This window comes from Ambystoma mexicanum, chromosome 1q (genome assembly GCF_040938575.1).
Source record: "Ambystoma mexicanum isolate Mex_15411 chromosome 1q, UKY_AmexF1_1, whole genome shotgun sequence".
Taxonomy (NCBI): Eukaryota; Metazoa; Chordata; class Amphibia; order Caudata; family Ambystomatidae; genus Ambystoma; species Ambystoma mexicanum.
In genome coordinates, this window is record NC_090922.1 from 512,590,421 (window position 1) to 512,611,355 (window position 20,935).

Below are 20,935 nucleotides of genomic sequence, written 5' to 3' on the forward strand. Positions count from 1 at the left end.
TCACTTTCTTATACAGGATTTAGTTTTGGTTGTTCGCAGTACTCAATCCTCGGTTCCAGGCACTGTCCAACTGAACACCCTTACAAAGAAAGGAGGAAGACTTCAGTGGAGCAGGAGACTCCAGAACACCTCCAAGTAGCGAAGAAGAAAGATAGCAACTGGAGTCGCCATGCTCAGAAAGCGACAGACTGTCTTCACTGGACAAACAAAGGAGCAGGCCCAGCACATTTTCCGTTGAGACTAGAAGACTAAAAATGCAGGAGCAGGTCTCTTGTAGTGTAAGCTGCAGATCATCCAAGTTACAAGAATACACTCAGATGCTGCAGTGAGGCAGCCCAGGATAGAGCTGGTCAGTCTACCGGATGGTCCAGGGACACTTTCGAAGGCTCAGAAGGTGCAGATCTACCAACAGGGGTGGAAACTGGTTGTTTCCACTGATCCTAGGTTGAAGCACCAATGCGGGTCTCCTTGACATTAGGCAGAGGAGCAGGGCTTCAATGGGACTGCACTGTAGTTGGTGCTGTTGAGCTGCAATGGTTATCCTCGGGTCGTCAGTGGCTGCACTTCATCATTGGAGCCAAGACCCCTATCAAGATCTGCTGAATGGCTACAGGAGTCCTCCTTTTCTACAAGATTTGAACTTGATGGCACTGGCCACAACATCTGCCCAGCAACATACATTCAGGCACCTGGATGTTGACTGGGACCAGACAATCCCAGTCCCACATCCAGGCTTGCACAGAGACCAGCACTTTGCCTGGGAAAGAAGCAGCTTCCACCGGCAAACAGCTACCCATATATGGCAATTCTGGACCTTAGAGTGCAGGAAGAAGGCCAAAGAACAATATGGCCAATGGACAGGCAGAAATATTGTGGCATGACCCTCTTAGAGTGCTAGCCACTCTTAGTAACAATTTGCAGTAATTGCAAAGGTGCATGAGTAAAAAGTTAAAAACACTGCAGAAATAAATACGCTGTCACAAGCCCATCCTAGACAAATTTGGGGTCATTCCGAGGTTGGTGCTAAGGGAAAAACGATGCCGGTAAAGGAATACCGGCATCGATTACCACTACGGGATATTCTGACCAACCAGACCGCAATTAACGGCATCGAAAAGTATGATGTCGTTAATAGCAGTCTGGTCGCGTGCACGCGACCCACCATGCCGGCATTAGCGGCATGCCATAAACCGGAGTAGATCACAAGTGAGGCGGACATGCAAATAACGGCCTCATGAAGGCAGAAGAAGTGCTTACCGGCACGCCGTAAATACCAGCATCGCTAACATGCCGTAAAAAGCCCTGACCAGTGCTCCCAACTGCCACAGGTGCACACAATCAGCACAGGTGGAGGCAATGGAGTCGGGCCCAGTACAAAAGGAGCACACCCACACAGCACACCCCCTCCCACACCAAGATGATTCTAATAGTAGTAGCATTACTGGAGCTGGAGGACTTGCTTGCATTGCCACAACATCAACAACAGCTGCCACCACAGAGGAGACGCAGGATGAGAAGGAGGGTGAGACAGGCCCAGCATGCCCCACCAGTGCAGCCACCGTTACCATGCCGGCAGCCCCCAATCTCTCGCATCAGAGCCAGTCCTTTCAACCTACCCCCTGAGCAGATCCACACCCTGTACTGTCTGGACCGGGACACCATCACTACCATAGTGTACCTTATACATGACGACATAGTGAGCCTCATTGAAATACGCACCGCCATCCCCCCTCTACTGAATGTAGTGTCTGTGCTCCACTTCCTTGCCACAGGCACCTACCAGCACACAGTGGGGCACATGCATGGCATATCACAACCCTTATTTTCCCGGATTCTGAACCAAGTGCTGGATGCCCTCCTCATGCACACAAGGGACTACATATCCCTCCCACGGACTCCCCAGGAGATATTTGATACAAAATTTGCCTTACATGTACTGGCAGGCATGCCAAATTGTGTAGGTGCCCTCGACTGCACCCAGGTGGAGTTGGTGGTCCTGCATGCCATGGAGGTGGTGTACCGCAACCGCAAGCAATACCACCCCATCAATGTGCAGATGGTATGCGACGCCAGCAAGATCATCACACATTGTTGTGCCCGATATCCTGGATCAACTCATGACTCTTTGGTCCTGCGGAACTCCACGCTACCACGCTTCATGGAGTGACATGCTGGACGACGTGCCTGGCTGCTCGGTAAGTAGTATGACTGGCACATGGCATTGAAATGGGGGGAGAGACATACACACCATCATGCTGCCAATGTTGATGTGACTGCACGATGTGCACATCACTAAACACTGTGCCCCAAACCTCCCAAACCGTACATGACACCCAAATGCCATATGAATGAAGTAAGGTCGACACCCATCACTACATGACTAACAGGAAACCACCCCACATCCCACAACATGTGCACCAATCATCAGCGACCTTCAACCTCTGTAACGCCATCCTGCACCACGCAGTGCATATGCACCATGTTGCTGTCTCCAGCATATCACCACATAGGACAAGCATCCCTGGGAGTGCATCAAACTGAACCTACTAGGGAATCCACTGTATGGCACAGGGCCGACATACTCACAGGAGTGATGCATGTCAACATGGGAATGATCGATGCTGATTGCCCAATATTGCACAGACTACTGCCAACGCTCCCTCTAAGTAAATCTCACAGGACACAACACCTCACTAATTTGACTCCAACACTGCTGTATGCATACACGATGCATGTGCAACAAGATGTCAGTGCACACCATGTATCATCTTGAAGATGCAACCCACACCATTAGTCCATGGCACAGGACACATTGAGGGACTTACAATGGGGTCAATGCATCCAGGGACATGTGCATGTGGGCAACAATAACCTGCAAGCATGTGTGACTAGTACAGCTGTCCATCATGATTCACCTAACATTTACCTTCATTTCCCTCTCATGCAGGTGTTAGTGGCTATCCCTTGAAGCCGTGGCTCCTCACCCCTGGCCGAAACCCACAGAAAAGGCACGAGGAGGATTACAATCGTTCCCATACCCGTGCCCTTGTGGTCATCGAGCAGACCTTTGGCCTGTTGAAGGCACGATTTCGCTGCCTCAGCCGGTCGGGTGGGGCACTCCTCTACAGGCATGAGAAGGTGGCCAAGATCATCATGGCATGTGTAATGCTGCACAATTTGTGCATCCGCCGGAACGTGCCACTGCCCCCTGACATGGAACTGCTACCACCTGATGATGATGAAGGGGAGGAGGAAGATGTGGCAGGACATCATCACGGTGCTGATGCACAGGAGGGACGTGATGTGCACCAGTCAGTGATCGCACAATATTTCTGAAACACATGTCAGCAGAGGGTGACATAATGTTTGGACATAGGGCACTGGGTGTGGAGGTACATGTACACTATGCACTGTAAATGATTAAATGACACATGCGCAATGATGAATGTCCACTCAGGTCTTCTTTTTCACACAACCGGTGTATTGAATGTAACAATATTACTAGCTGTTTATTGTCCCTCCCTATCCCTTGTCCCTCTCCCCTCCCTCCTCACATCAGCAATAATGTAAATTGTTCCTTATACTGTTTTCGAGTTGTGATTCAATTACCATTTTATGCTTGTTGTATTTCTTCTAGTTCTTATGTACACCACTTTGGATTAAAGGGCTATATAAATTCAATAAACTACAAATACAAGAATGTCCTCCACAAGGTCAGCCTCAGGAACAGCTTCATCGTTGGCGATTTTGAAATGTTCCGCTGCTTTGCGCAACATGGCCTTAAACGTCATTTGATTGTCCACTGCAGAGGGCTGTCTAGTGGGAGTGGTCTGGGGGGAATCTAAACAAAGGGCGTCAGGATCTGGTGAAGGATTTGGAGACTGCCAAGGCTGCGGGTTACCCATATCTGGGTTTTCTCCCCACCCCTCTATGGGGCCATGCACAGCCTCAGGGCCAATGAAAGGATCATCATCCTGAGTGTCTGCAGGAACCTCCTCCCCAGTGAGGTCGTAAGTGTACACATCCTCCTGCTGAGAGGGATCAAAGAGTCTTTGAAATTTAGCCACAGGGGTCAAAAGGCCTTCTTCCTGCGTTCTTTTGGGCGCGGATTGCTCTGAGAGGGTTACAAACCTGTCAAGCCTCTCCATACAACTCTCAAATGTTTCCCTAGTCCAAACAGAAGACCTAGAAGGGTCTAGAGGTGGAAAGGGCTCTTGTATGCGATCCTCTGACGCCTAACATCGAGGTTTTTGTCTCAACACCGAAGAAATACCTTCTTCGCCTTCTGAAAACTCTTCCCAGGGGACTGACAGAGGTTGCGTGTCCCTGTGCTTCTCCTTAGGTTTGGCGAAGTGTTCCGGTATTTCCTTCAGCCTATCTTTGGATTTCGACGATTCCTTGGGCTTTCCCGTGGGCATCGGCGAATCCATTGACTGAAGCTTATGAGCGTCTGCCGAAACAATTCTCGCAATGCTTTCGGTAACGTCCTCTGCAGTAGGGAGACGCGTAGCCTGGGCCCGCAGTTGTACAGTCTTCGGCGGAACTGGGGCCTTGTCATCGGCCGACGCCTTCTTACGATGCGTCTCGACGGTTCTTGAAATATTGGGGGTAGCGCCCTTCAATTTAGAGTGCCCGGTCACTAAGCACATCTGCGGCTGCGGGGAGGGCTGCCGATCCTGACGGTCGGCAGGCATGGCCGAAACTTCCGGTATGCCCACTGGCGCTGTGGTCTTCTTCGACTTTGTCGAAGACTGGCCGGCGGTTGTGTATTTAGTGAGTTGAGAGTGTTAGTCTTTGTCGCCGGGGTGTAGAGTCCCCACAGCAGTGCCTGAGCTGTGCCTGGCGGGACCGGGGACAGATGACGCAGAGCGGAAGCGCTCCGCTGAAAGGTCAACGACCTCCGAGTCAGAGGCCTGGTTGTCACTGATGCCCTCATCGCAATCGGTGGTTGCGGCAGCAGGAGAACTCGACCTTCGACATCCCGTAGGCCGCCCACCACTTCAGACGGCGCTCCTTCAATGTCTTCGGATGGAGGATCTTGCAAGCCGCACAACCTTTTTCGTCATTTTCGAGGGGCAAGCAACCATTACACCGTAGATGCTTATCTCTCCAGGGAAATTTGCCCTTGCAAATGGGGCAAAACCTAAAGGGAGTCCTCTCCATAGTTGAGGATAAGGAAAGTGACAAAGACCAGAGAGGAAAGAGGGGGAAAAGGGAAAGGCATTCTCAGATTTTACAGAAATGTCCACCCGACCCCACTCTCCCCAGCTGGAAGGCCCGGCCACGTGGTCGGCAACGCTGACTGGATCACCGTCCGTCGAAGGTATGTGGAGGTTTTGGCGGAGATCCGGAACAGCCATCGATAGGAAGACGGTCAGGGTGATCTTAAATAATAATATAATATATTCGACCAAAGGTCGATGGAACAATTAGCAATGTCTCCGGATGAGCTCTGCATAAGGCGACCAGTATGCTGGGCGGAAAAAAACAATCTGAGGGACCTCGACGCGTGAGGGATTTTGGGTACACTACATGTCACGTTAAGGATAGTGTTACAGACACGCCCATGTCGACGTCCCCTTTCGATTCTCGAAATACAAGATGCAATGCTCTGCGGTGACCACTGGATGTCGGACTATATGCACAGCATGTGATTCTAAGCAGATTAACAAGCATCAGAAGCAAAGTAACAACAGAGTGAGGTTGTTTAGGTCAGGGGCCACCGTAAAGGCTGGTAAGGTTTGCTAGACATAGATAGGTTGTGTACATCAAATATCCTGGGATGCAAACCATTTTATGGTGTTACGCCTGAATTGAAGGAAAGGTTGATCTTCTCTCAGTGAGAGGGGTAGAGAGTTCCAGAGCTGTGTTGCCATAACCGGGAAACTGCTTCCACCAGCCTTTTTTAGTTTGAATCTGGGGACAACCAAACAGAATGAGTTAGCTGTCCTGGTCAGGCGTGAGGAGGATGTCTTGAGAATGTTTCCTGACAGGTAGCGTGGGGCGGCACCATTGAGGCAATTATGGGTAAGTGAGACAGTGTTTAGCGTAATTTTGTCAGTAGTGGAGAGCCATTTGTTCTTTCTCCCTGCGTCAGAGATGTGCCCCCTACTAGGAATGCTGCATGCTGATCTAAGCGCGTTTTTTTGGAGAATTTGGATTTTTTTAACAATATATTTGCTTGTCCCCAGGTACACACATTATAATAACCCAGCTTGGATAATATGAGGGCCCTGGCAAGGATTGTGCAACTTTCTTTGGATAGAAAGGGTTTGCACGCCCTGATCCGTTTGCACGTGTATGCGGTAGAGTAGGCCATGGCGTTCACTTGTTTATTTAGAGTGAGGTTTGAGTCCAGGTAAAAACGTAAAGTTTTTACCTCTTTTGCCACTTTGATAATATTCCTGTCAATATTGAACGAGTATTTTGTGTTTAGTTTACTCAGATTGGCTGGCGATCAAAGTATTAGGAGCTCTGTTTTATCGTCATTCAGGTATAGGCCATGGGCAGCCATCCATGTCTGAATGATTAGGTACATTTTGTTCACTAGTGCCATGTCCTTGGCGTAGTCGCACGTCAACGGTATGAGGATCTGCGTGTCATCTCCATAATTAGTGTAGGTGACACCCAGATGGTCCAGATTGTCAAACAGTGGCTTTGTGAAAATATTATACATTGTTGGTGAGACACAAGAGCCTTGTGGCACACCGGATGTAATAGGGATAGGGTTGGCAGCGTCTGTGGTAGAGAAGACTCTCATGGTCCTATTGGGGCACCATGAAGCACAAGCCGCTGTGGAGTAGACTTGGAGAGGACAGTAAATGTTGATAAAACAGTCTTCTGGAGCAAGAGGAACCTGCTAGTATCCCTTTGTAAAATCTAGAGTAGAGGTGTATGTGGTGAGGCAGATATTTATAATCATCTACTCTACAAAGGAGATGGGTCAGCATTCAAACGTGGAGATGCTGTTCAATTTACGGAAGTCTATGCAAAACCTTTACAACCCATCTCACTTGGTGAACATTACAATGGGTCGGGACAAGGAAGGTTAAGGAACAAGTTACTTACCTGTAACTGTTGTTCTCCAGCATGGGTCTGGCATGGATTCACATGCTCATGAATATTCCCCGTCGTCAGGCTGGGAATCCTCGGTAAAGAAAAATCAGTATCAGTTTAGTTTCTGATCTGTCTTTCGTAGTAGTAACCAATCACTGGTCTCTGCGTCATACTGACCACAGCCAATGACTGCCATCTCCCTAAGCCCGGCCTCTGGCAGCCATCTTCAGATTTGGTAGCACGTGAAGTGACAGTATGACCAAGTGAAGAGCCGCAGAGGGGTAGGCGGGAGGGTTCGCATGTGAATCCATGCCAGACCCATGCTGGAGAACAACAGTTACAGGTAAGTAACTTGTTCCTTCTCCAGCATGGGGTCTGGCATGGATTCACATGCTCATGAATATAAGAATACATAGCAGTAAACACATGCACAACCACGGGAGGTGGCAAAAGGCTCAACATTAAGCAATACAACAACTCAACATTAAGCATCTCTTACCTCCTCACCAGGCTCACCTTAAGCGAACAGGTTGCGCAGCACTGCTTGGCCGACCCTGGACTCCTCCCTGGAATCCCGATCGACGCAGTAGAATCTCGTGAAGGTGTGCGTCGACCTCCAGGTAGCAGCCCTGCAGATGTCCAGCAGGGGCACACCAGATAGGAATGCTGTAGTAGCAGCGATCGCTCTGGTCGAATGGGCTCTCGGACGGCCTGGCAGCGGTCGGTTAGCCAACCGGTGGCAGTGCATGATGCAGCCGGAGAGCCATCTGGAAATAGAAGACTTCGAGAGAGCCTTCCCTTGATTCACAGGTCTAAAGTTCACAAACAGCTGTGATGTCCTCGAAAACTCTTTGTGCGGTCCACGTAGAACTTCAGCGCTCTAGCCACATCCAGCGAGTGCAAAGTCCTCTCGGCCGGCGACGAAGGAGACGGGAAGAAAACAGGTAACACCAGGGGCTCGTTAAGATGGAAACCCGACGGCACCTTGGGCATAAAGGAGGGGTGCGTCCTAAGCATCACCCTCGAAGCATGGAAAGTCAAGTACGGTACTTTGCAGGATAGGGCTTGGATCTCTCCCACTCGTCGTGCGGAGGTAATGGCCACCAGGAATGCAGTCTTCCACAACACAAACTTCATCAGTGCGGAGTGCATCGGCTCGAATGGGGGCCCCATGAGCCTGGTCAGCACCACGTTAAGTTCCCACGCCGGGGCCGGGGCCTTCACCGGTGGGAACGACCGGAACAGTCCTTTCATAAATTCTTTTACCAGTCGATGGGACCACAGGGACGTCTGTCCTGTGGTTCTGGTATATCTGGAGATCGCCGCCAGATGAATCTTAATGGAGGCATGGGCTAGCCCAGCCTTTGCCAGCGATAGCAGGTACGGCAGCACTTGAGGGGCCGTGATCCGTAGGTGGTTGATCTTCTGTGCTCGGCACCAGATAGAGAACCTCTTCCACTTGTGACCGTAGCATTTGCGAGTCGAGGACTCCCTGGCCTTTGCAAGAACCTCTCTGCAGTCGGCCGGTATATCGTACCCTCCAAACTCTAGCGCTGCAGGAGCCAAGCCTGCAGGTTCAGAGACGCCGGGTCGTGGTGGAAGATGGCGCCTCCTTCTCTGGAGAGCAGATCCGCGTCCGCCAACAGCTTGATGGGTGAGGACGTTGACAAGTCCAGAAGGTCCGGGAACCAGATCTGCCTCGGCCACGCCGGTGCCACGAGGATCATCCTGCACCGGGACCTCTTGAGCTGGTTGATGAGTCGAAGCAGCAACGGCAACGGAGGGAATGCATACAGGTATAGGCCATCCCAGGGGAACGAGAACGCATCGCCCATGCTTCTCGGCTGGGGAAACCTGCTGGCGAACCTCTGGCACTTCGAGTTCGTCGCTGTTGCGAACAGGTTGATTTGGGGTTTGCCCCATCGTCGGAAGAGTTGATCCACCTGATCCTGGCGCAGCTCCCACTCGTGACACGCGCGCAGCTCCCTGCTGAGCGAGTCGGCGATGGTGTTTCTTTCAGTTAACAGACATTTGGTCAAAAAAAAATGGTCGACCAGACAAATGGTCGAACCAATTTGGTCGAAAACCAAATGGTTGAATTTTTTATTTTTTTTTATTTTCACTCCTTTTTTTTTCTAAAAAACCCTTTTTTTTTTAAAACGAAAACCCGAAAAATAAATATATAATTAAAAAAAAAATTCGACCATTTGGTTTTCGACCAAATTGCATCGACCAAATGTCATTCGACCAGTTTTAATTCGACCAAATGACTGGACACCGTTTCTTTCGCCTGCCAGGTGGAAAGGAACCAGGAACATCCCCTGGGCGACCGCCCAGTGCCACAGATCCTGTTCCTCATTGGATAGGGCTGGGGATCTGGTGCCTCCCTGCTTCCGTATGTAAAACATTGTCGTGGTGTTGTCCGTGAAGATCCGCACCACCTTTCCCTTGAGCGACGGGAGGAACGATTTGAGAGCCCAGAACACGGCTCGGAGTTCCAGGATGTTGATGTGCAGGAGCTTCTCCTCCGGGACCCAGAGGCCTCTTGAGTGGAGATCTCCGGTGTGGGCGCCCCAACCCTCCAGGGAAGCGTCCGTCGTCACCGTCTCCTGGTACGCCGGTGTCTGAAAGTCCTTGCCCGCCGTGAGGTGCGCTCGAACGCCCCACCACTGAATCGCCCGCCGGAACACCTCGTTGAGGGGGACCCTGTCTTCGAAGGTGCCCGTCGCCTGCATCCAACGGGCGTCGAGAAATTCTTGAAGAGGGCGCATCCGTAGTCTGCAGAGGCGCACCAGGTAGATGCAAGAGGACATTATCCCCAGGAGGAACTTGATGGACCTCACCCTGGCCACGTCCGTGGCTAGCAGGCGCTGCACTTTGCCCAGAATGGTCTTCGTCCGTTCTTCCGACGGTGCCGCCAGGCGCCTCACTGTATCGAGCTTCTCTCCCAGAAACAGGGCCACCTGAGACGGCACCAGGTGGGACTTTGGGTAATTTATTGCGAATCCCAGGTCTGTGAGTAGCTGGACGGTCCTTGCAGTGTGTTTGACGGCGAGTTCCCTCGTCCTTGAGCGGATGAGCCAGTCGTCCAGGTAGGGGTAGATGTGAATCCCCTGCAGGCGCAGCCACGCCGCCACAGGTGCTAGGCACTTGGTAAAGACCCTGGGGGCCGACTTCAATCCGAACGGTAGTGCTCTGAATTGGTAGTGGCGTCCCTGGACGACGAACCTGAGTAACTTTCGGTGACTTTTGAGGATGGGAACGTGGAAGTATGCATCCTCCAGGTCCAACGACGATAGAAAGTCGCCTTCCTCCAGCTGTCCCAGCACGTGCTGGAGGGTGACCATCCTGAACTTTTGTGTCCTGATGTATTTGTTCAAGCGACGAAGGTCCAGGATGGGGCGCCAGCCACCCGTCTTCTTCCTGACGAGGAAGTAACTTGAGTACACCCCGGAGCCCCAGAGCCTCTTCGGGACGAGCTTGATGGCGCCTTTCCTGAGCATCGCCCGTACTTCCAACAGCAGTTGCGGGACGTGATTTTCCTTCCTGGCCACAGGTGGAACGTGAGGGCACTTCTTCAGAAATTCGATAGAGTGTCCTCTTGCCAGGGTATCCAGCACCCAACCTTGGAGGGATTCGTCCACCGCCTTCCCGAACAAGTTGCTGCCGTCGAACGGCATGTCCAACACCCTGGTCTGGACGTCTTGACGGAAGTCGGTCGCCCGGAGCCAACCCCGTCGTCGTAGGCAAACTCCGTTGCCCAGCTGGCGGAACCCGGTATCGGCAATATCGGTTGCCACCGTTATGGCGTGGTCCGACGCCACCTCGCCTTCTTGAAGTATTTCCAGGGCCTCGGACCTCTTGTCGTCCGGTAGGAAGTCCAATATGGGGGCCAGTTTAAACCAGAGCTCCCTGTCGTAGCGGGCCACGATCGCCAGGGCGTTGGCCGCTTTGACCGTCGTCGCCGCTGACGAAATGACCCGTCGCCCCATGGCGTCCAACTTCCTTCCCTCGCCGTCCGGAGGGGTATTTGACGTTGAGGCTCCTGACCCCGCCGCTTTCTTCTTCGCCGCCGCCGAGACGAACGAGTCTGGCATTGGCTGGGCCCTGAGGCACAGGGGAGCGGTCTCGGGGACCCGGTACTTCTTCTCGTACCGGTCCCGTTTGGCTGGTGCCGTGGAGGGGTTCTTGAGTACCGACAGGCCCTCCTCCCAGATGTCATCGATTAGAGGCACAGTGATGACAGTCTTCCTCTTGGCCTCCCGGCGCTGATAGAGGAAACCTTCCTTTTTCTGCTCCTCCGGGCAGAGCTGGAACAATTCGGACGCCCTGGCGATCATGGCGTGGAATGAGCCAATTTCGTCAGGTGGAGAGGCCCGTGCAACGGGGGACGGGAGACCCGTTCCGTCATCGTCGCCGTCGCCCTCAGAACCCGTCGTCGAGCCCACTGCAACGTCCTCTCCCGACTCGTGGGATGATGAGGAGGGAACTGCAGGCCTTACGGGGGCGAGTGGAGGAGAGGGTTGGGTCCTCCGTCGTTTGTTCTGAGGACTTCCCGACGGGCCAGGTTGCGGGTCCTCCGGCCTAGGCCGTGGTAATCTCGTTCTTATCTCAGAGCATAAGGACTGGATCGCAAACAAAATGGCCGCCGAGCCATCCTGAGGCCTAGGTTCCGGCTGCGCCTGAAGGGAAGGCTGCTCTTCCTCGCCATCGTCGTCTTCCTCGGTTATCCCCGAGGATCTTCCTTGCGGGATCGAACCTTCTCGAATTGGACTTTGAGATTCCTCACAACCTCGGTCAGTTCCCCCTCCGAGGCTGACTCAGAGCTCGAGGAGGCTACCGTGCCCCCCCCCCCCTTGTTCCATCATGGGGGCCATGACGATGGGCTGAAAAGAGGATTCCCTCCTTGGCGGCAGGGAAACTCTAGTCCCGGAGGCAGTCTCCGCTGGCGGGGTCTCTGCCGGCTTGGCCAGAGTCGCCGCGATCGCCTCGATAGAGGCCTTTGCCTGCTGGGTAGGGGCCCTCACCACCTTAGGTGCGTCCTGGGCCTTTTCCCTAGGGGGAGGGGTGACGCCTCGCTCCCCCTCTCCCGAGATCGGACGGGGCTTCTCCCGAAGCTTACCCGGGGTCTCGGACTTCCTCTTCCCCGAACCGGAGCGCTGACTCGTGTTTGACGGTGCAGGGGAAGGTGCGCCCTGCCTGGCGACCGAAGAGCCCGACCTTTCGGCGCTCCCGGAGCCAGCGGACTCGCGGCGCTTGGCCTGGTGTTGGGCCCCCGTCGCCGGGGTGCTCGCACAGGACTTAGAAGCCCGCTCGGACCCCTTCTTCTTCTTCTCACCCGTTGAGCCCTTCTCCAACCAGCTGGCGAGACGGGATGACGGTCCCTCATGGTCCGCTCCGACAAGTTCTTGCAGAACTGGCAGTCCTTCTCTACATGAGTCTTGTCCCCATGAAGACAGTAGAGGCATCGCGAATGTTCGTCCTCCTTAAACACATTCTGCAGCCCGCATCCAGGGCAGCTGCGAAACAGCTTGGGTCCGGGTGACGAACTCGCGTCCTGGGCCATCTCGAAGTAGGCCGCACATCTTCTGCAATCCTCCAAGAGGTTGATTCGACGAAATCTTCACCCTTGAGGGGCGTAGGAAAATCCTGCAACGGGTAACCATTAACAGAAGTAGAAACGGTGGAGCTTGAGGCTCGATTACCAAAAAAATGTGAAAATTCACCTGAAAAAGCGCGAAACACGCAGCAAAAGTTCGAGAGCTAAGCACGAGGACTCCCAACACTTGAACGTGCAGTAAAAATCTGAAGATGGCTGCCAGAGGCGGGGCTTAGGGAGATGGCAGTCATTGGCTGTGGTCAGTATGACGCAGAGACCAGTGATTGGTTACTACTACGAAAGACAGATCAGAAACGAAACTGATACTGATTTTTCTTTACCGAGGATTCCCAGCCTGACGACGGGGAATATTCATGAGCATGTGAATCCATGCCAGACCCCATGCTGGAGAAAGGAAGGTTTCAGGACTCAAAGCTCCAACATCATTCACACTTTCGAAGGGGACCACCTGCCTTTGAGTTTCTGGAAAGCTCAGGGTTGGATCAGAATGGATTTCCCTAGAGGGGTTTCGATATGATGCACACATGTGTCACCCTTCCAGTCTTGTCAACAAACACATCTCAGAAATGATAAAGAGAATTTTAAAGGTCATTCGTCCGATGGATCTTTAAGTTCCCAGGAATTATCTTCCCCAGGCAGACAGTTAGATAGGATTGTGAATAGATGTCTGCGCTGAGCATCACTCCTGGGTCTTCCAGGTCTCTCCATGCCTTCAGCCAGTTGATATTATATACCTGTGGGGTCTTCCTTTCTGTACACAACAGATCAAGTCACTCAAGACCTCCATAATTTGATAAGGCCCATTCCACTTCCCCACGAGCTTCTTCTCAGATAAGACAGGAGCACTAAGAATTGTAATTTTATTAAGTGGGCTTGGTGGACATATAGCCACCCTATTTTTCTTGAATCACCTATAAATGTTACAAAGCTAGGTTTCTCATCAAACGTGTGCGTTGTCGGGTGGCTTTGACGAAATGTGCTGTGTTCTGTGTGGTCTTCTCCGGATTTTGCATCCTTCATTGAGCATGTGAAGTGCATCTTTGGGCCCTAATAAATAAAGCAGTTCAAGAGACAGAAATAGATTGAGATGTGTAGTGTTTTCCTCACCACAAACAGAGCCCAATATTGGAGGCTGTGCCAGTGTTAGGGAGATTATCATTTTGGTGCTTCATCCGCTCTCCTAGTGAGACCCCCAGCACTTTTTGCCGTTCTTCTGGACCTATTTCTTTCAATCCTGAATGGGTGGAGCCTTTTGCCACTCATTCATTCTTGTGGGCTCTGTCTTTTGGATCTCTATTCTTTGTATTGTACCTGCACTATGCAGTCGGTCTGCTCCATAGCTCCTAAAGGCATCTGTGTTTTACTAATGCAGCACACCAGACTATATGCACAGCATGCGATTCTAAGCAGATTCACAAGCATCAGAAACTTAATATCCCTCCCAAAACTCTATAGTCTGAGAGATTGGCACACACCACCTTCAGTGGGGTGCCAAAGGGATACTTAGTACCCCCTTCTCTCTGCTTCTGTGACTTTTCAGCCACATAGACAATCACCTAATTATGGCTGGTGGCAGTGGACGTGTTCTACCAACTATTGTGTATTTTTTAAACCGCAGCTATGCCCATAGCCTCGGTAGTGTACAATAAGGGCACCCAAGTATCAACTTGAGGCCTCCCCTTTTTTTTCGCCATTACTAGCGTGGTTGTTCTTTGTTTGCCCTTCTTCTTCCATTCTGGGAGGGGGAGTTCTGTGTGTGTGTTTTGCCTTTGGCGGTAACGAGTAGGTATCCCCGCCTACGCTCCAGAGAGTCTGGGCAGGCAGGAAGTGGGGGAGGAGTCTTCCACCCCGTTTCCTTTGTCTGACAGAGTGCCTTAATAGGTCCAGCTCCCACAGGTGGTCTGGCTGTCCTGACTGGACAGCCAAACGCCCCCTTTTGTAAAATGCTGAGAGAGATTTCAGAGGAGTGCGTGCTGTATAAAAGGTGAGTCTTCTGGAGTGTAAAGCAAGTCGACCACAGGAAACAGAAGTAACTGAAGAAGAAGACGACCAGAGAAGTCTGCAGACCCTTTACATGACCGTGAAGCGACCACTGCTGCCCTGACCCCGTTTTCTACGTGACAGAGGAGCACCGAAAAGAGTATAACTCCTTCCCTTTGGCTGGTGAGAACAACCAGAGCCGAGACAAACTTTGAAACAAGCCATCTCTCGAGGTCGTAGGAGCTTCCAGAGCTGCCGAACCACAATACCAGGAGACCTGCTGCCCATTTCGAGTGCATTGTCGTGAAAAGGCGGAATCCATCCAAATCTTTGTTGAGCCTGTAAGACACTCCAGATATCCAATCTAACTTGCCCATACCCCCTCACCAGAGTGTGGGACTGCACGAAGCGAAGAAGATTGACTGGGCGATCCGTGTCCTTTGTTGGTGCTGCTGAAAGGGAAGTTATGAGAGAGAATGAGAATGTTTGAGTGAAGAACTGATCGAATGAAGTGTTTGAAGTGATTATGTTTCCACACAACACAACGCACTTGAATCTGGTACCCCTATAATATCAGGCTGATCAACAGTCCCAGATTCACCAATTGTTTGTCTGCCTGTTCACCATATTGCTTATTATTGTGATGATACTTTGCATTTGCATTTTGGCCTAGACTGAACTGCTTGTTTTAGTGGAATGTTTGGTCTTGTACAAGCATTTTTTTAACCATTGTTTTGAAATTAATAAAATTACTTGCTATATTTTTTCATAATTGGTCTATGAATTGTTTTCAAGTCTGGGTTTCTGAACCTCTATACAGCATTTGAGGTTCACCTGAGCATTGACTAGCCCTCTAGTGCTTTTGTGTTTTTTGTTCAAGGATTTGCCTATTTTTGAGGATGTGCTAGGAGTGGGCCAGTTTGTTCTCTCACCTCTCCTTCTTGTGTTCTGTTTGCTGCTGAAAAGGCGCCAAAAATGAAGAGTGAACCAAGAGGTTGAGGAACGTCGTGCTACAGGTCCTCCCTCGAGACTGCTGCTGAGAGACACTGTGCATTGTCCTGTCTTTCATCACCAGACCAAGAAATCCGGAGGTCGGGTCCAGAGCCGCCACATCATGGAGAAGCCACCATGAACACTTTCCTTTAACCAAAGGTACTGTGGGGAAAAAGGTATTGCTTACCTGATTCCAAGAAGTTGCTCCAGAGCGCTGGAGTTCACGTAGAGGTGTCCAAGCCAACCCCCTCTTACCTCTGACCCAAGCTGCTGCTTGAGTCCCCTTCTCAAGTGCATTTTTAGGTCTCCTTTGTTAGTTGCTAACTTGCTGCCTCAATAACTTTAGACACTGGAAGAAATCCGCAGGAACTCTTCATTATTTGCTGTTTGTGAAGACTAAAAGTCCTCTCCAAACTGCCTTTAGCTAGGGTTGCATTTTCGGCATTGCCTGGCGAGAAACTGTCTCTAGAACCTTGAATTAAGCTCATGTTGCACTAACCACTTATTTTCCTCCCTTTAAGTGACTTTCCTATATGTGTTTGCATAGTAAATGCATTACCGTATGACCTGTTGAGAACCGAATGAGTGCGCTATTACTGATAATACGATAACCTTGTCTTTTCACTTTCTAAGGTTGCTACAAATGTAACTGCGAACAAACACACAAGTGAAAGTGCCCTTTGAAGTGTATTACCTAGTATTTCTAAGTGTTCTACGTAAACGTCTGAAGTATTTAAAGTGATTCTGGTGTAACTATAAATATATATCTTTTATATAAAAATGATCTGTAAGTGCTTCTTTGTTGTGCTTGTCTAGCTAAGATTCAGAGTACTTACCTACAGCTCACATCTTCCTCTTAAGATAAGCCTGACTGCTTTGCCACACTACCATGGTCCTGAGCTAGTACAGACTGATACTAAGAGTTGGGGATTTACAAACCACTGGGATAGTCTTACTGCCAGTAGGACTTTAGGAAAACTCCCCTAACAGCCAGTTCTTGGCATCCTTCCACAAGAGGTCCTTTAAGGTCTGATTAAATCTCTGATCTAAGTCATCCATTTAAGGTCTATAGATGGAGGTGCAGAGTTTAGACATGAATGTGAACCCCTAATCAGTGAGTATCTTTTTTGGGAAGCCCAACCAAGAAAGGTAGGGAACTAAATGGTTGATGATCCCTTGGTTTGAGTTGCTTCTGAAGGGGAAACGCCTCTGGATTCTGTCTAGCAATCTCCAGACTCTAGCATGAACTTGACCCCTGCTTTGGATGGGCACAGGGTTTCCATAAGGTCCATGTCTAGCTTAGTCAACGGAACATCAATGGTAGGCGTGAATTTCAAGGGGACCTGTATTCTGGCAGATAGCACATTCATCAATAGATCTGATGATGTATTGGTACATCCAGAGCCAGGATAATTTAATAAGGACTTGGCTTGGGTCTTAGCTATGCCTTGATGGGCTGCCGTCAGGTACAGTTTTTCTGAAAAGGGGAGGCGCCAAGAGCTGTCAACAGGTCTGACCATCTCCTTTAACAATGTTCTCACCATGGGAGAGCATGCCTATTTTTTATACAATGATGTATGGCCCCTTCCATGCCCGGCTCTCTTCCAGTGAGGTGGTTTGATAAAAGTAGATCAACACAAGGATTGGGTCATTTCTTTGCACTATGGTGAATTCAACACTTGTGGGCATGGGGAGGATCTGCTGGTTCTATGTTTCAGCATGATTCTAACCTTGGAATGGGAGGGCCCACATCATCCCTCTCCTCTGAGATGGCCAATTCATGGCTTGAAAAGTAGTTCACATACTAATTGGGCAATAGGGTTCCCTTCCTGCGCTATAAACATGTCCATGCCATGGTTGAATGGCTAAACCTTAACTATGCCACAGTACTCTTCATCTACAACTCCAGCCACAACATCCATAGCCGCTTTGCTGCCAATCTGAACGTTGCTGCAATCTGCCCATAAATCCCACTGGCTAACTATACTTTCAGGCCGGTGGTTAGAAGGCCCCCAGCTTTCTGCCGTAATATCCCCATTCTGAACACTATACAGATTGCAGACTGACAAACCTGGGGTTGCTTTGAAGCATAGCATCACCTTCTTGGAGGTTCTCTCAACCTTTAGCCATGCAGTAGGTGGGCATATTAGGACCACCTAATCAAGCTCCAGCAATCCAAGTTCTGACATGTCAAGAAACTAAGCGGGATCAACATGAGGCAGACACAAATTAATATGGTTAAACAAGGATTAATCAGTGCTATGTAAAGGGTTTGGGCCAAATTCAACATAAAACTCTAAAAGAACAAAGTATGGCTCCTCCTTCAGTTTAATGTCTTTTACTCGTTAGTTTGCAAACCTAATCCACATTTCCCACCTTTTCAGTCTCGGAAGAGGTCTGGCTACTGCATTTTAGACTCTTTGTGGTCTGTTCAGCAGGTATTCAGGGGGCCCAAAGTCGAGGCCGTTTATGTAGTTAAGTGTGGCTACTACTAGTGCAATCACGGCTATGGTTTTGTGTGCAACGGTCAGGTATGGCATGATGCGCTGCATAGTTCTGAGCTGAAAGAAGAAACTTCTTACAATGGCTTTTAAGTGGGAACACGGTCCATGAGGAGTCCAACGTTTTTAGTTGTTCCAACCGGCTGTGGGTAGGTTCTCAATTCTTCAAGACGAAGGACTGGGGTGAGGTTGGAGGTTTTGGTGCACAAACCATAATTTCAGTTTAGGTTCTCCGTTCCACTATAAACTCGCAATGGCCTAAGCAGACCTTTCATATAAATATATGCCTTGGCTAGAACCAGCTCCAAAATATTAGCAGCAAGGGCAAAGAATGGGGGAGGGAAATCCTCACAAATCAAGAACCCCTTCACTGGCTCCAAGTTAAAATTATCATGATCCCTACAATTCTCAGCCTCCAACACAAATACATTACTAGAAATGTCCTGAGATACCAAGCAGGCAAAAAAAAGAGCTCTTCTGTCCAAACTGAACCCTCTTGCTCTGCCAGCTATCACATGCTACACATCTGCAGATTTCAATACGATTCAGGGTCAGACCCACTCTTTGATCCTGTACTACACTGAACACTGAGCCATGGAAGCATCTCGGGGAAATACGTTTTCAATGCTGCGCTATATTCTCTCATGGACAACAATGCTATTGAATTGTGTGTTACGGACTAAAACAATTATTGGGAGGCATTTGTTGTAAAAACGTTCCTCTTAACCGTCTTGATTTCCTATAATAATATAACTAGTTACTAGAAGGAACTGTGGGGAACAGCCTTACTCTTTCAAGAGAGGGGCTCTCTCGTGCTCCTCTTTCTATCTCACCTGGATGCCTTTTCTTGGGGCCTGGTTATATTTTCTCACTGCGTCCTGCTGGTCCACCATGAACTGCTGGTATCCCCCAGGCCTGTAGTACGTCCCTGCTGAAATCCCTGCTTGTATTGGCTGGAAGAAATCTTGAATCAATGCTTGGCACCGGACGGACGACTCCTGCTCATTTATCCGTAGGAACGCCTCCTTTTTCATTTCCAAGTCACCCTAGAAGAGAACAGCAAATAATTAATAGACGTATTTAACATTAATGCCTACATTCACCCAAATCACACAAGTTAAGGCAATGCAGTGGCAACCCTGCAGTGGGATTTGCCATTGGAGATGGATGGGGAGGAATTTAAATACCACAATACCATACATCTGATGGTTAATGGTGAGCGCCTAGATCCAGAGAAAGAAACTCACTCATTTCCTTAAGCACCAGTGTCTTGTTCAGGAAGTGAGATCAGGGAGTCACATGTAAGACTGTCCCCCTAAAAAGCTATGGATGGGACTAGCCGATAACTGTTTTCTTTCAGAGGGACCAGCATGTCGGGAGATTCCCGACAGCCAATTGTACTTTTCCTATTCCAGGCCCACATTCCTGATCAAACTTACAAATAATATTCACATAAACGGATTTTATTCATTCACTTATTTTATGCAAAGTGGGGCTTTGCCTTCAAAGCTAGGCACGTTTTAATCTTCAAAATAGAATGCAGGCCTAATATCTCTTTCCTCACTTCACCTCTTTCACATTGGGCAATGAGAGTCCGAGAACAAAGCTGATGTTGCATTGAATATGTCAATCACTCCTGCGTCGGACCTGGCCGCTAACATCCTGCCAGCCTGAGCCTAGGCAGGCCGAGCGAAGTGAGAGCCTCATCAAGGGCTCTGGCCCGTTAACGGACATATCTGCTCCCCGACAAGGGGGTGATAGCCATTCCCACCCCCGGGCTCATCCAGGGTGCAAATTGGTTTATTTTCCTTTTTTTAACAGGAGATGGGCTGCGCTCGTATATTGTGCGAACCCAATGTAGAGATATGGCGGCCCCCGCGCGATCGGCGCGCATTACGGGAGCAGCAGAGGACGCGTGAGGACGTGTCCTCCCAGCTCCTCCGAGAAGTAGGCCCTCAGCCTAACAAGAGACAAGACAGCCTCCCAGCTGCAACACATTAGTTAAGAGGCACGTTGCCCAGTTGGATTTCCCCACATATACATCTATATGTGACAACTGATGTCGTATGCTGAATAAAGGACATCACAACAACTAAGACGCCTCCTGTCATCCTTACAACTATTATACAACACCCAATCTCCTTTAAAAAAAAACAGATGGCTGCTGCCATAGGAAAAGGGGCTTAGTCCCTATTCCATTTCCATTGCGTAAGCCGCAGACGGGAGGAGCGCCGGGACCGCAGCACAAAGCTATGGTCCAGCAAGTAAGTGGGGAGGGAGGGTTGTGGGGAAAGGGTTCGAATGTCATTGGGGGTGTGTGGGTATGTGGGAGAGGCAACAGGGAGAGGCTTCCCTGCTGCCTCCCCAAAATCAAGATGGCGCCACCGGGGCCTCAGATGGCTGGAAAGAGCGGGATACACAATGTAGTCTCACCGCTCTTCCAGCCACCTCATTGGCTGAGCGCCCTTCCCCGGGGTGAATGTGACTTTTTCAAATTTAAACTTTCACATATATTTTTGCTCTACAAGGCCAGAACTCTAAACCTAACCCTCAAAGCGAAGACAAAGGACATAACATTAGGTTTTAAAATTAATTTAGTAATTTAATATTAAATTACATAATATATAATACATAATATATAATTATGTAATTAAATAAGATTGTCATAACAGAAAATCTTTGTATTCAGAGATCTAGTGGCCAATTCATAGAATTCAGCGCAGAAGTAGCGCACGCGCCTGGCGCAGCGAGGGAGCGTGCGCCACGTGTGCGCCAGGAGCAGCGC

At 50.0% G+C, this 20,935-nt stretch overlaps 2 protein-coding genes across 4 annotated transcripts in view; one reads left to right on the forward strand and one right to left on the reverse strand.

Moving 5' to 3' along the window:
* LOC138530274 (uncharacterized) overlaps positions 1-16,389 on the forward strand; it is a 391,407-nt gene extending 375,018 nt beyond the window's left edge. Inside the window, exon 5 of the mRNA XM_069640895.1 lies at positions 15,623-16,389. Within this exon, the coding sequence (XP_069496996.1) occupies positions 15,623-15,635 (13 nt within the window). The 3' untranslated portion in view covers positions 15,636-16,389. The remainder of the gene's footprint in view (positions 1-15,622) is intronic.
* The window catches only part of LOC138530222 (guanylate-binding protein 1-like), an 865,941-nt gene that overhangs the window by 78,085 nt on the left and 766,921 nt on the right, over positions 1-20,935 (reverse strand). For all 3 annotated transcript variants that reach the window (XM_069640892.1, XM_069640890.1, XM_069640891.1), the window contains exon 8: positions 18,984-19,196. In XM_069640892.1, the coding sequence (XP_069496993.1) occupies positions 18,984-19,196 (213 nt within the window). The remainder of the gene's footprint in view (positions 1-18,983; positions 19,197-20,935) is intronic.